The sequence below is a fragment of the Ostrinia nubilalis genome, chromosome 14 (assembly GCF_963855985.1).
Source record: "Ostrinia nubilalis chromosome 14, ilOstNubi1.1, whole genome shotgun sequence".
Classification (NCBI taxonomy): domain Eukaryota; kingdom Metazoa; phylum Arthropoda; class Insecta; order Lepidoptera; family Crambidae; genus Ostrinia; species Ostrinia nubilalis.
Window position 1 is genome coordinate 11,650,324 of NC_087101.1, and position 15,277 is coordinate 11,665,600.

Genomic DNA, 15,277 nt, shown 5'->3' on the forward strand with positions numbered 1-15,277 from the left:
TGTGACTGACAAAGGCATTTTATTTAGTGCAAAATTTTGTACGCGGGGTCTTAGGAGGGAGGTAGAGAATCATGGTAGTCTTAGAAGTCCACAAGTCTAGCGGACGGCGGAGTGCGACACATACTTTTAAGTTATTGTTGCCTATTTATTTAGACGTTGAACAGGTGCTCACCTGTAGTCCCCCGAAGAGCCCGATGGAGTTGAGCGCGTAGCGGCCGATGACGGCCATGGACGCGAGCTCCAGAACCGTCACACCCTCTTCCGACACCGCCAGCCACACCATAGACAAGTCCGGCTGCTTTATCTATGGACAGCAAGTTGTACGTCACCACAAACATAGGGCGGATAGTTAAGACTAGTCTATACTAAATTATAAAACTGAAGAGTTTGTTTGTTTCTTTGGTTGAACGCGCAATTCTAATCTCAGGAACTCCGATTTGAAAAAAATATTTTTGTCTTGGATAGCATTTATCGAGGAAGGCTTAGGCTATATAAAATCACCCTACAGCCAATAAGGGCGGAGCAGTAAAGAAAAATGTTACAAAAATGGGAAATATTATTCAAACTATTCTCACGCGTACGAAGTCGCGGGAACAGCTATAGAGGAATATAAAGGGATCCACCAACTAATAGATACCGCCAGCCACACCATAGACCTCTTATCTAAGGACACACACATACGTCACCACAAAAATACGAAGATCGGCAGTCTAATAAGACTGCCGATCTTGCTAACCGGTTGCTAATTACTTACACAATATCAACACGACTGCGTCTGGTTAGGTATGGAAACTAGCGCCATTCGCAATTAAACGACAACTAATAATACTTTATGATCGTTGTGTGTGCACAACACAAAACACTTTAGAAACTTTGCCTCGAGACGCCCGTTCGCATTGGAAGTTAGATAGCGACTGTCTGCTACTCGAATCATAATAAAGTGAACGAGCGAGTGAGTAATTGAACTTCAAATGAGTGAGTGAACCAACTGAATGATGGTGCTGGGCCAGTTACTGTAATTTGTATCGGAATTCACTTCAAATGTTTTATTCGAGTTACGAATTTGGGAACGTATTACAGAAAACACTCACCCTAGCTTGAAACAGCGTAGCACCGAAGAAAGGCCATTTCCTCGTACAGTTGAGGTATATTCGAACACAATCCGCAGTACTCCGTCCTTTGAGCGCTATCCATTTGGACCGCAGTTTTTCTTCAACGTCCCTGTTGAAACATCAAATATTACAATGAGAAATCTACAAGTAATTTGAACGACTACTACTGGAATTTTCCAATATACTGATGTAAAAAAAATAGCTGGTAAGAGCAAGATGAAAGGCAGGTTATTACGCTCTTTGGGGAAAGATAATTTGGCTGTGGCCGGTTCCTTGGCATTCTTTGACGGACTTTATTAGCTGAACTGATGTTTATCATTTCAGCCATAGGACGTCCACTGCTGAACATAGGCCTCCCCCAATGATTTCCACAACGGCCGGTTGGTGGCGGCCTGCATCCAGCGCCTTTCTGCTACCTTTATGAGGTCGTCGGTCCACCTTGTGAGTGGACGTCCCACGCTGCGCTTTCTGGTAAGTGGCGTCCACTCCAGAACTTTGCTGCCCCATCGGCCGTCAGTTCTGCGTACTATGTGCCCTGCCCGTTGCCACTTCAGCCTGCTAATCAGTCGGGCTATGTCAGCGACTTTGGTTCGTTTACGGATCTCCTCATTTCTGATTCGATCTCGTAAAGAAACACCGAACATAGCCCTCTCCATAGCAGGCTGTCCAATGAGGGCTATCGTTTTAGCTAGTAGCGAAGACAGTGGCACCAACTGGTGAGCGCTAAAGTGGTAGGAGGACTATCGCACTTTTGCACTCATCAAGATGGCGCCACTGTAGAGTAAGGTCCTGTCAATCGCCAGGGGTGCCAACTGTTAAGTATAAAAACGATAGCCCTCATTTTGAGCTTATGAGCTGGTAATAAGATGAAAAAAGCATAATATCACGCTCTTTGGGGGAACATAATTTGCAGTCTCATTCTAACACAAGTTTTACAAACTTAAAAGAATGAGACTCACAACATCATTGTTAAGACATTTATCGATAAATAAATAATTTTGAATTTTTTGAATAATTTGGCAGTAGCTGGTTCTTTAGTACGGCCGCGTAGTGCCCATGTAGCTCGCGCGTGACGTCACGACACCGTACCTCAGCTCGTCGTTGCTCAGGCCGGCCCGGTAGCGGTAGGGGTAGAAGCGGCCGCGTAGTGCCCATGTAGCTCGCGCGTGACGTCACGACACCGTGCCTCAGCTCGTCGTTGCTCAGGCCGGCCCGGTAGCGGTAGGGGTAGAAGCGGCCGCGTAGTGCCCATGTAGCTCGCGCGTGACGTCACGACACCGTACCACCTATGCATCCGTGGGAGAGCCACGCTTCGGCATGAATGGGCCGGCTCGACCGGAGTGATACCACGGCCTCACAAAAAACCGGCGTGAAGCAGCGCTTGCGCTGTGTTTCGCCGAGTGAGTGAGGATACCGGAGGCCCAATTGGGGGGGAATGGGATTTAAAAGGTTGGCAGCGCACTTGTGACTTCACTGATGTTGCGGGTGTACATGGGCGACGGCAATTGCTTACCATCAGGTGATCCGTCTGCTCGTTTGCCTCCTATCACATAAAAAAAAAAAAACCTCAGCTCGTCGTTGCTCAGGCCGGCCCGGTAGCGGTAGGGGTAGAAGCGGTGCGCGAGCGGCTGGTTGTGTTGCGAGCTGGCGGCCGCGTAATCTCCCATATCAAGTTGAGCCATTAACGCGCCCAATTCTGCTGCTAGTTCACGCGTGACCGGGAAGCGACCCGCCACCACTGCGTAAAAAAAAAATATTAGCCAACTACACACCATCTATATCTATAGTCTGGTCCGTGAGCATGTAGAATTTTGTCCAATGACCCCAAGCTACCGCTCGCGCGTAATTATGTTGCTATCGCGCTCGCACACTCACTGCGGGTGCCAGTCGCACAGTCGCGACAGCAATATAATTACGCGCGAGCGATAAGGATGGGTAGTTAGGGGTCATTGGACAAAATTCTACGTGCTCACGGACCTGGCTTTATAAGAGCGAAAGGTCACTGACTGACTTACTCATCACGAAGTCTCAGAAACTACAAGTGCTAGTCTCACATTTTGCAAGGGGCTTTCTTTTAGAACGTAGGTGCTCGCTAAGACGGGATTTTGCTAAATTTAACCCCTAAGGGGTAAAACGGGATCCACACGTACGAAGTCGCTGGCGGCCGCTAGTCAGTAATAATGGCATCAATATTACTGCATTCATTACAGGTAGCGACATTCTAAGTTCCAACTCTTTATTAAAAAAAAAAGATTAATTCAATTTTGAGTCTATAAAAGCACATTTTAAATAAACAACTTGAAAAAATCTAAATGCCTAAAGCGGGAATTGAACCCACGACCTTACGCTTGCCGGACGACTTCTCTTCCAACTGAGCCACTAAAAAGAACCAACCAGACCAGCAGAGAACTTAGACACAAAAAAAAATAGTTTTCTACTCATTTTAGTTCTTAGTAGGTAGTAAGTAGAGCTTGTTCTGAGGCCGTCTGGCTGGCTACTTCCATCTTACTTAAGTATGTTGCTATAAAAACAATGGTATTGATATCTCTAGGACTTTTGTGGTAATCACCTAGGGGAGAGATAAATGCTTGAGTCTTAACACTCTTCGCTTCGCTTACTTCTCTAGGTCTGGTTATCCTACTAATCCTACTAATATTATAAATGCGAAAGTTTGGATGTCTGGATGTTTGTTACTCTTTCACGCAAAAACTACTGAACGGATTTTGTTGAAACTTTACAGTGTTATTGTTTGTAACTCAGATTAACTAATATTATAAATGCGAAAGTTTGAATGTCTGGATGTTTGTTACTCTTTCACGCAAAAACTACTGAACGGATTTTGTTGAAATTTTACAGTATTATTGTTTGTAACAATTGTAACTCAGATTAACATAAGGGCTATAATTTATGTCGATCTGTGACACTAAATTTCAGGCGGGTGAGGCCGCGGGCAAAAGCTAGTGGAAAATAAAAATCATTATTTCATTCCTTAACATACCTTGCTGGTTGACTTGATAGCAGAGCAGTAACCGCTCCTTGTCAGTTTCAGTCCGCAGTGAATGCTTGAAGTAGAGCCGGTTGCGATACGTGAGCCGGATCACGCGTGAATTCTCGAACTTGCCCGAGCCTTTCTCGCGGAGCGCCGTCTCCCATTTTGATATGACGTCACATAACTGGAAAAATAAAGTGTATATTGTGATGATTGGCTTTAATTTTTCATATTCATTGAATTATCTTTCTGGAATGATCTAGACTAGACTATACTGAACTCTTTATGGTATTGCCAATGGATATAACTGAACCACTGAGATTGGGAAACACAATTCAGAATCGAGCAAATAAGTATCTTTGTACTTTTAAGATAACGTCATCTAATCCGAAATTAAGAGTAGTACCTTTAAAGGCTTACCCCCTTACTAATAAAACTTACACGCTCGTTGAACAGTGTTTTAAAGTGACGTTTAGTATGGAAATGTCATTTTATAGCAGTGTTCAACAATTGTGTAACTTTTTATTAGTAAAGAGGTTAGAATTTTCTTTCAAAAGAGATTTCATTCTTTTACATACATACTTTTTACAGCAACCAAGGACTCTGACGTAATCATGCGATGTTTTAAATTTAAATAATCAACACTTACTTTTTTATCAGGCTTAATGTGATGTTCCAAGTCCTTTTCGATGGGGTCGTCGCTAAACAGTGCGAATCCGGACAATCCCGTTTCTCTGCAGCCCAGCTCCGTACTTAGTGTCGATAGGAACTCCTCCACTGTTGTTGACCCGTCGAAACTTATGACCTGTAATATTTTTTTTAAATTAAAAATTTTATTAACTATTTATTTATTACCGATTAATCACGAAAATCACGAATGCTATCTGCTTGCACTATTGAAGAGTTTACTCAAGACAATTTTCTCGCTGTAACTGGTGATCCTAAAGTAAAAATTGTTCACAATACGAAGTGAAAGAGTGAATCCCATCCATACTCGTACGCGCAGCGAAAGTTGAGGCGAACACGGTACTTACACTGAAGAATATAGATCACACAAGATACTTAAATTGCAAATATCGAATACCCTAGCTACCTCGCCCGTGCTAAGTGTGCAAACGAGACAGAAAGAACTTGTCAATCAGAATAAGCAAGACTGAGGTCTCTGAGGCGCGGCGAGCGTATACAGACACAAATATTTGTGTTGATCGCCTCAACTCTCCCTGCGCGACCTACAGTGCAGTGTAGGCGTACACCAGGCGACACGCGACAGGCGATTCGGCGACTAGACGCCAAGTATGCGAAGCTTTGAACTGTCGTCCTGTCGTCATGTCTAAAGGTACCGCGACCGTTACTAGACAATGTATAAGCGACAGTTCGCAAACGGACAGAGACACAGGTCTCTGCCTTAGCCAAATAACGGTCGCGGTCTCCCGTCTCGGTCTCCTGTCTCTGTCGCGGTGCGAACCGCCACCTTAAGTCATTGAGCTGTCCCTGTCCTGCGTCGCCAGGGCCGTCTTTAACCTACTAGGGACCCTTAGCACTTAAGGATCAAGGGGGACCTATATCATCTGGAGAAAGGTCTTTTGAGTAGACAGGGGCCCCTTCGGTCGCGGGGCCCTGGGCACGTGCCCAAAGTGCCCAGTGGGAAAGAGGGGCCTGTGCGTCGCCTACCTTTAGTGACGTATACAGACCTGGTCCACCCATAAGGTGGACCGACGACCTGATAAAGGTAGCAGGAAGGCGCTGGATGCAGGCCGCTACCAACCGTGCGATGTGGAAGTCATTGGGGGAGGCCTATGTTCAGCAGTGGACGTCCTGTGGCTGAAATGATGATGATGATGACAGACCTGGTAGGTGTTGTTGAGCATGTGCACCGGTATGGCGTGCGGCAGGCAGTGGTGGTAGGGGTTCTTGAGCAGGATGGACAGCACCTCCATGCGGGAGGGCTTGTCCTCGCGGCCTCCGTTGCGGATGGTGCGCTCAAATTACGACTTTAGACAATGTATAAGCGACAGTTCGCAAGCGGACAGAGACACAGGTCTCTGCCTTAGTCAAATAACGGTCGCGGTCTCCCGTCTCGGTCTCGTGTCTCGGTCTCCTGTCTCTGCTGCGGTGCGAACCGCCACCTTAAGGGCTATATTTCACCGGGACACCATGGCGGCGCAACCAGTCGCCGGCTACCAACAAAATGTATACAGCTCTATAGAGAGTTACTCACCTGGTGTCCGTTTGGTTGCGCAAAGCTGCATACGTTTTGTTGGTAGCGGCGACTGGTTGCGCCGCCATGGTGTCCCGGTGAAATATAGCCCTAAGTCACCGAGCTGTCCCTGTCGCGTTTTGTCTACCTTTAGTGACGTACACAGACCTGGTAGGTGTTGTTGAGCATGTGCACCGGTATGGCGTGCGGCAGGCAGTGGTGGTAGGGGTTCTTGAGCAGGATGGACAGCACCTCCATGCGGGAGGGCTTGTCCTCGCGGCCTCCGTTGCGGATGGTGCGCTCAAATTACGACTTTAGACAATGTATAAGCGACAGTTCGCAAGCGGACAGAGACACAGGTCTCTGCCTTAGCCAAATAACTGTCGCGGTCTCCCGTCTCGGTCTCGTGTCTCTGTCGCGCTGCGAACCGCCACCTTAAGTCACTAAGCTGTCCGTGTCGCGTTTTATCTACCTCTAGTGTCGTACACATACCTGGTAGGTGTTGTTGAGCATGTGCACCGGTATGGCGTGCGGCAGGCAGTGGTGGTAGGGGTTCTTGAGCAGGATGGACAGCACCTCCATGCGGGAGGGCTTGTCCTCGCGGCCTCCGTTGCGGATGGTGCGCTCGAGTGCGCGCGCGCAGTACGCTGCGTATTTGCCGCACTCCGTTCTTGGAAGAGGGGAGACGTTATAAGAATGTAGTAATAATAGGCTAGATGACCAAATTTAAACTATTTGTCCGTCAGACAGATAATTAGAAAATATTAGACTCATATTTTTATTATCTTTCATAATTAAATAATAACAGTGCTACATCGAGTTGAAATGGCGCGTTACGTCACGCTTGAGTAGATTTTTTCTCAAAAGTGACGTCACGCGACATTTCAACTCAATATAATACTGTAATTATTCGATTATGAAAATAAATAAAAAAGGCCTCCAAAATTATTTTATTATCTGTCTGACGGACTAGAATTATCTAATTAAATTATCGGTCTAAAATAGAATTTCGATTTTATTACCCAGTCATCATCCCTATTATAAGGGTCTAATGGTCAACTAAAACACTTTTTCATGAGCTGTCAAAAGGCTGTTCTAGTATTTTTCGAAGGTAAATCTTTCTATTAGACACCACTAAGACATTGAGATACATTATAATGTGTGATCGAAACGTTTCTTCTTCGCAGTTTTTACGAGAAGGAGGACGTTTAGCGTCATTTATTTTATTTTCATAGGTTATTTGTTTCCTCCAAAAGAATCTGGAGTTAAATAAGCCTTGGAGAGTTGTGTTGACGATATATTCGTAAAAATTTTTATGTAATTAATTTTCTTCAGCCGGCTACTTTTGGTCCAAAAATGTTTGTTTCCTTTGAAGACAAAAACGAAGAAAATCTTTAATTTTATTTAGTAACAGAAGTTATACATTATGAATGAAGTTCGTTTACTCTCTAAACTTCGGTTGAATAGCTAATATGCAATCGTATTTATCTATAGGTAGCGGCTACGTCTATGGTATGGATCAAAAATTTTGATAGATCGAAAAGTAATAATCTTTTCGGCTCATTTGGAATCAGACTTACCAGCTTATTGTCCTATAAGCTCTATTCTATAACTCACTTGGAATCTGAGTGCCTGCTGAGATGCAGCTTCAAGTACCACAGCAAGCGATTGTTCCGTGGCACGAAGAGGCTCACCGCCAGCGCCAGGAGTTGCCAGCCTTGCACGAAGCTGTACGTGGGCGGGTTGCTTTTGCAGTCCACAGATAGGAGCGGAGCCTGGAATTGTCCGGAGTCGTCGAATAATTGGAAAAAGAAACTAGATTATAGACTACAAAAGGCTATAAAAAAATGTTATGTAATGTTGAAGACCTACGATTGTCAATGCGATAACCGATAACTTTGAATTCTATTATCTCACAATATTGTAAACTGTTTTGGATGTAAAGACCGACACAAAATGTATGGTGACACAGTAATATCAGAACGCACAGGTTAGTTTCAAATCGCACTAACTTACATTAAAAAACCATTGAATAGGATACGATAATGTACCTATACAGCTCAATAGTTTTTCTTAATTAATGCACATGTATTTAAAATGATACCTACACAGGCAGAGATATTCGAACATCATATAAATTGTGTCGTATCTAGTACTATGCAGTTACTATCTTGGATACATAAAAGTAAATACAATGTCCGGGACATAACGAACTGTTACAAAACTGATGAAACTTACAATACCTTTACACATTTCTCATATGTTTTGTTAAATAGTTGCCTACAGCTAAAATGTGTGTCTACATCGTCTATCATTAGAACAAGGGCATTACAGTTCTTTATAGGATTTTATATCGATACAATTTTGATCTCTTTTGCCTCAATAGTAAATTAATTTAAAATAAGACTTAGATAGCATAATATTAACACAAATACAGCCCGAATCAAAATTCTATCGAAATATTTTGTGGCTTTATCAAGTGAAATACCTACACACAAGGAATACTTTTATTGTAGAAACTAAACAATTTTTTTAGTAATCAAAAATGTTGCACCAAAAATAACTATCATTTGTGTATGGACAACTTGTTTAAGTATTTAAAGGTAGAATTTTATTTTATTTATTTACATGTCTTTTATAATTTTGAAAGTGGTCTCTTGGAACTTGTTCCTTTAAAATACAAATTATCACAAATAAACTAAATACATAATAACAATTTTAAGTTACCTTAATACAGCCTATTTCTGCCTTAAACAAAACTAAGACATCCATCGACAATCCGCAGCGATTTGAATTTTCTGTTTTGTAGAATTCTTACATACCTATTTAAGAATTCCGTATTCTTTAATTTATTTGATACTACAATTTTCGTTACAAATAATTACTGTTGTTGATGATGATGATGATGTTGATTAAGGAGAGGAATATACTCCTCAGAACACTATAATAATATGAACTCAAACACACCTGATGGTAAGTGGTGATGAGGGTTTAGATAAAGCTTACTTTGTAAATATCAATTCAAAATACATCCAGCAAGGCTAGGATGCGCTACGACATAATCTTATCGAAGCATTTTACCGATTTCAGACCTTTAACTTACACATTTGCCGTCTAAAATCGATACAGAACCACGATAAGATTTTCGTCAGCTCCTCAAAGCGCGATTAATCGCATATTTGCTGCGGATTGTCTTAAACATTACCTGTATCGAGCTGGGCGAGCCCGCGGCGTTAGGTTGTACGTCCCCGCTCTTGTTATCGCTGCCCACCGACGATGCACCCGTGTCGCAAGTGAACAGCGACTGAGTCGCGCACAGTAGCAGTTGCTGGACAAATGAAATGTTGGTGTTCGTCGGACCGTATGCGGGGGGCTTTATTTCTAATAACTGTGTGGGGACTTACTGTGTGGGATGGAGATTGAACTTTAATTTCTTGGTCATAAGATCTAGTAAAAATTCTGATTGGGTTGAGTTGACTGTGAGGGGAATTATAGATTTGTGGGAGGTTAGCTTTTAGTTCTGTTAATACTTGAGTAGGAGGAAAGTGACCTTTAAAATTTTGCTCATAAGATCTAATTTACACTCTTTTGGTAATAATTAAGGGAGAATTTAATAATTTGGGATTAAAAGTCACAGGGATACTTTCCAACAAGCTGTAGATAAAATTCAGAAAAAATAATTAAATTGAACCTGTATCAGAAAAAGTAGGGGTGTTTTGTGCCTTTTTTTCATAAAGTGTATAAAATTGTAAATAGGAAACAGTGTCTTTACATTCTGATTGTAATACTTATCAAACTCTTACTTGATGGTGATAAAATGAATAAGTTGAAATTTGTACATTTAAAAAACAATTTACCACCTGACATGACTAGCATTTTTATTATGTACAAAATTATTCTGGTTCTTTGACCGCTAATAGGCAATAGCATATGATTCCCACCTTATTTTTAATCCTTTGTAAATACTGAAGAAATAGATACATTAGGCCCGCTTAAATAGTTTGACTCATTTAATTTTGAAGAACAAAAGACACAATCGTAGTTCATACTATTTTGCTATACACATCTGCTGATCTATATTTTGTTAGTGCACGTGCGATTGCATATGTGTGTGTAGATTATATCCCAGCCGTGGAAAGAACCCTGAAAGACATCCCTGAAGGTATATACAGTATCTGTAGTGCAGTGTAGGTAATAGGTATCCTTAACATTTACAAGTAGTACAACTGCATAATAATTCCAGCATTCAAGTGAGTACTCAAATATGTTTGTATTAGACACGTCTTACGAGTAGGCGCACACCGTTGATTTTTAGTTGGCCGATAGTTGTGCCCGATTTTAAATTGTATGAAGAATCGGCCAAATCGAATCGGTGTAGTGGGCGCACTCCCATACATGCCCATACTGATCAACTGCCCGACTAAATTATCGGCCGACGAAAAATCAACGGTGTGCGCCTAATCTTGTAGATGGTATTCCATTGCAATGATTTATGTATAAAACAAAACTTTTATGTAATCATTTCTTGCAACTGAAATTATAAGTCCGTCTCATAGTGGTCATTACAAGAAAATTATGATTTTGTGTCCTAGACTAGATAAGAAATGTTGAAAGAGAAAACAGACATGCTTTATAAGATTTATTTTTGGAAAAGGGCTTTATTTAGCAGTGGACGGCTTTGGTTGAAAAAGAAGAAGAATATAGGTAGGTACGATAAAGGGAGGTCAATATAAATGTACAGCTCCATCGAATACATTAACATTGATATGCCAGAGCAAAGCCGATGATTGTTTAAAATAAGTTCATGAATCAGAACAAAAAGCTTTTGCCATAGTTCAGTAGAAGTAAGTTCACCAAAGTATGGTTGAAAGTAAAGCGGAGCGAATTGTAAGCTCAATATTTACACACGGACACACATATTTATAGTTAAAATGTAGTCACGTTATGAATTTTGAATGATATTGATGTTTTGTACACTCACGATGATTTATCACTTGCTTATTTATTATGCAGTTATACCACAACTTAACCTATTTACACCTACATACTCACCTTTAAATATCTTATAAGTATTGATTAAATATGGGTAAGACTAAAACTTGCAACATCAACCTTTCATAACAAAGGAGTTTAAGTGCGTAGGAAACACTAGCTATGATAGAGTATGGATGATATATAACAACAAAAAGATCATTCCCTAAAACTATAGGACATGGGTCAGACATTCTTGGAAGAAAACTTCGGAAAAAACTAAAAATCGGGGAAAATTTACACCAACATTCCATTTGATATAGATTGCAACTAAGCAAACTGTTTTTTTTTCGCTATGGCAACATTTACTTTCGACTACACGAAATTACAACTAAATAATATGTAATTCTAGTTGTAGTAAACATCTTATTACTTATAAAGGTGGATACATAACAGTTTTACACTGGTCAGTACACTAAAAAATGTACAATGTCCAGTATGTTGCCATTAATTAAAATTGCTGTATAAAACAGTGATTAAAAAAGTGTGCAGTTCTGTAAACACCTTTAACTTTTTTATGTTGCCATAACTAGGAGATCAAGTTGGAATACAACTCTTTCTTGCCCAAACATTACATAATTTTGTATTATAACAATCCAATGAGTATAACAATTTTAATTTTGCGATTAAATAAAGCCAACTTTTCACATACACAATTCCAAATTGATCAACACGACACTTTAAGCATTTGTCTTTACTTCAATAGCCACACATAAAGCTAGTACTCAGTAATTTATGGTTTGTTAGTGTATATTTACAGTTTATAAACGCAAAGTAATATTAGATATGGAAGCTATTTTACTATTCACATTAACTGGGGGCGTGTGCGGGTCCTTCCATGAAAAATCAATTAAACAAGTCCATATAACGAGCCGCGTACGCCCCGTAGCAATATGAACATACCTTTATAGGTAAACTAATACCCAGTGCACACTATTGCCAAGAAAAATGGTCTGTATAGCCAAAGATTTTATATTGAATCATGTTTCATTTTTATACAGTCAATTTTCTTTGCAATAGTATTGTGTCTGCTTGTCTTTACATAGTAACTTACAGTCGTCATTTATTTCTCGTTATAATAAAAAAAATAACGACTGAAAGTTACTTCGGAGTATTTATACTAAAACCATATTTTTATAATGCCCACTCTACACTATGTGCTATGCAGAAAGTAGAAACCTTGTGAACGATGGATACAGGGTGTTAGGTAAATGGTTATATGAGCCGACACTAGCCCATGTTAACATGGTCATATAAATGGTATGGTGAAGTCAGAAATTTGATATCATCATTTTATTTTTTTTAATTTTCATACAAAATAAATTTTATAAAATACGATTTGTATGAAAATTAAAATAATTAAAATGAAGATATCAATTTTCTGACTTCACCATACCATTTATATGCCCATGTTAACATGGGCTAGTGTCGGCTCATATACCCATTTACCTAACACCCTGTATAGTACCGACATATGAGAAAAGCGTAGAAGCGTATCGCTTAGCTGAAGCTTTTGCGAAATGAAGCGTTTTGTTGTAATTATACCATGATACATACCGGAGTTACCGTTATACCACTATAAAACACTAAATTGTTATTAAATACGATGAAAATAATTACTAATATTCTGTAAAAAATACTTAACGATTTAGAAATTTACTAATGTCACACACCAACGAAATTCATGGATATTTTTTTAATTTTAAATCAGTTTTTCAAATAAGAACAGTGTGTAACTAGGTTTAGTTCTTTTTTACTCAGGTCGGCACATTATTATAGTTCTTAATTGGGCATTTTTATTAGATTTAGATTAGACTGGGATAGGAATGAGGCAAAAAACTTATTTGTTTACTGGAAATCAATACCAAAGGCTATTTTTGAAATCTAGAAGTTAGTTATTGGTGTTTGTCTACAATGATTTTAGAAACACCAAAAGCCATGCTACATTTTATTCGATAGTAAGAACAATTTCTATATTGAATAGAAAATGTTCAGGGGACGGACAGCAAATAAAAACATAAATCTTTGGTTCAATCCTGGTTCTCTGTTTAATTAATTAATTTATGATCAAAATACTTAACTTTTAATTTCAAAATTATAGTAAGTAGGTATTTATATTTTTAGGAGAACCAAGAATCAACCAAATAACAGCTATAGAAATGGAAGTGGCGGTTGATGCATAATATTTTTTATAAATATAGGGGAAATCAAAAAGTATAACTCTTTAATAACTGATCTGAGACACGTTAATAAAACATAACAAACAGCATAAATTATAATGCTTCCAATTGGATGCTAAAACATTTCTATTGTTTTTTAATCTGGCCATCATATTTTTATGCTATAACTATAAAAGATACAAGATGCAATCGCATTCAATCAGTATCTAAAGCAAACAGCAAAAGTTTACGTATTCAATCATTGTCTACTGCCTATTCATTACTTTAGATTATTTCTTTATCAGCTCATCTGAGGTGGAATTGTGTAAAGCAGTGTTTTTCAACCTTTTTCATGACGCGACCCCCTAGTATGAAAAAATTTTTTGCGACCATCCGACCGTTCGCTTTTTTTTTCATGCCTCTTACAAAGATGTTGTAGGGATCGAATTCTTCAATCTATACAACATTTATGCATTTGCATAATTAGATTTCGGATAAATCTAGCTTTAAAACTTCTCTGATTTTTTACTGAGGTAGTTTTTACGAGCTCTTGCGACCCCCCTAAAGAGGTACCGCGACCCCCCATGGGGGTCCGCGACCCACAGGTTGAAAAACACTGGTGTAAAGCAATCGTAATCATTTGACAGTTCATAACGTACGATAAAGTCGGTTAAACAAAGCGTTTGACAGAATAATCGTACGTTATGAACTGTCAAATGATTACGATTGCTTTACACAATTTTATTCCACCTCGTCATTTAATCTCGACACTACAGGAGAACGATTTACACAGGCAAATGAGAGATTTGGCCTATAAGATTGTGTGCTATGCAATAAATAACACCTATCTTACTACATTGTGCCTTTTCGAGTACTATATTTTATCTTCTGACTGTTTGTGTACTATTTGTGTACTGTTTGTGTACTATCTCTTAACAAAAAATATACTTAATAACAACACCATCAACCGCCACCCCCACACAAACAAACTGAAACCCAACTTACATTCTTAAGCTTGGCGGCCTTAACGTTTATGTTACGTCGCGCAGTCGCGGGCGTTACCTGCACGCCGTGTTTGGTGTGCGTGTGAGGCGTGGTCTGACGGGCCAACGCTGACGCCAGCTCGTCTTGGAGCTCGGCTACTTCCAGGCATTGTTGGAGGGCATTCTGGGCGAGCACCACGTGGTAGTCGATGCCTGCGTGCTCTACGGCTACCGACATGAAGAGTTGGACGCACTGGAATGGCAAAAAGTACCCGTATAGTCAGTGCCAAAATTAAGCAACGCCATCTAAATGATCTTAAGACACTTGTGACGAGCGTTTTAAGAAAGAACCACAACTACTTTATGACTAACGAAGCTCTGGATGACATTAAAGCGCCACCATCTATTAAAATGGAGCGTAAACATGCGTGGTCTGTCAGGCCAGCAAAATTTTTTTTTTTGATGTCTTGTATAGTTTAGAAATAACGTAGTGAGATTATCGTTACTGTTACTGTATTACCTATAACTACCACAATTAATGGTTTATTGATTGATTGATTGATAGTTTCCCTCTATTTCAAATTTTCAACCTCACGTGAAAACAGTTAATCTTAACCTACCTTAAATAGTTTTAATGCTTCCGCCTGCAGCGCTTCGGAGTTGAGTGACGTCAGAGGGGATGTGATGTTCTCCTTCGAATACAGCAGCGTTGGATGCCGCCATAGCACGCAATCTACAAAATTAAAAGTATTATTGTTAGTGTCCGACCGAATATGGATTTTCAGCCGAAAACGGAAACGAAAACG

General features: G+C 40.1%; 1 protein-coding gene across 1 annotated transcript in view; it reads right to left on the reverse strand.

The window, feature by feature from the left end:
* The window catches only part of LOC135078176 (uncharacterized protein CG43867-like), a 409,623-nt gene that overhangs the window by 3,735 nt on the left and 390,611 nt on the right, over positions 1-15,277 (reverse strand). Inside the window, exons 20-29 of the mRNA XM_063972763.1 lie at positions 15,092-15,204; positions 14,551-14,724; positions 9,504-9,626; positions 7,916-8,073; positions 6,791-6,968; positions 4,751-4,906; positions 4,111-4,285; positions 2,679-2,850; positions 1,092-1,221; positions 173-304 (exon numbers count right to left, since the gene is read on the reverse strand). Coding sequence (XP_063828833.1) covers positions 173-304; positions 1,092-1,221; positions 2,679-2,850; positions 4,111-4,285; positions 4,751-4,906; positions 6,791-6,968; positions 7,916-8,073; positions 9,504-9,626; positions 14,551-14,724; positions 15,092-15,204 — 1,511 coding nt within the window. The remainder of the gene's footprint in view (positions 1-172; positions 305-1,091; positions 1,222-2,678; positions 2,851-4,110; positions 4,286-4,750; positions 4,907-6,790; positions 6,969-7,915; positions 8,074-9,503; positions 9,627-14,550; positions 14,725-15,091; positions 15,205-15,277) is intronic.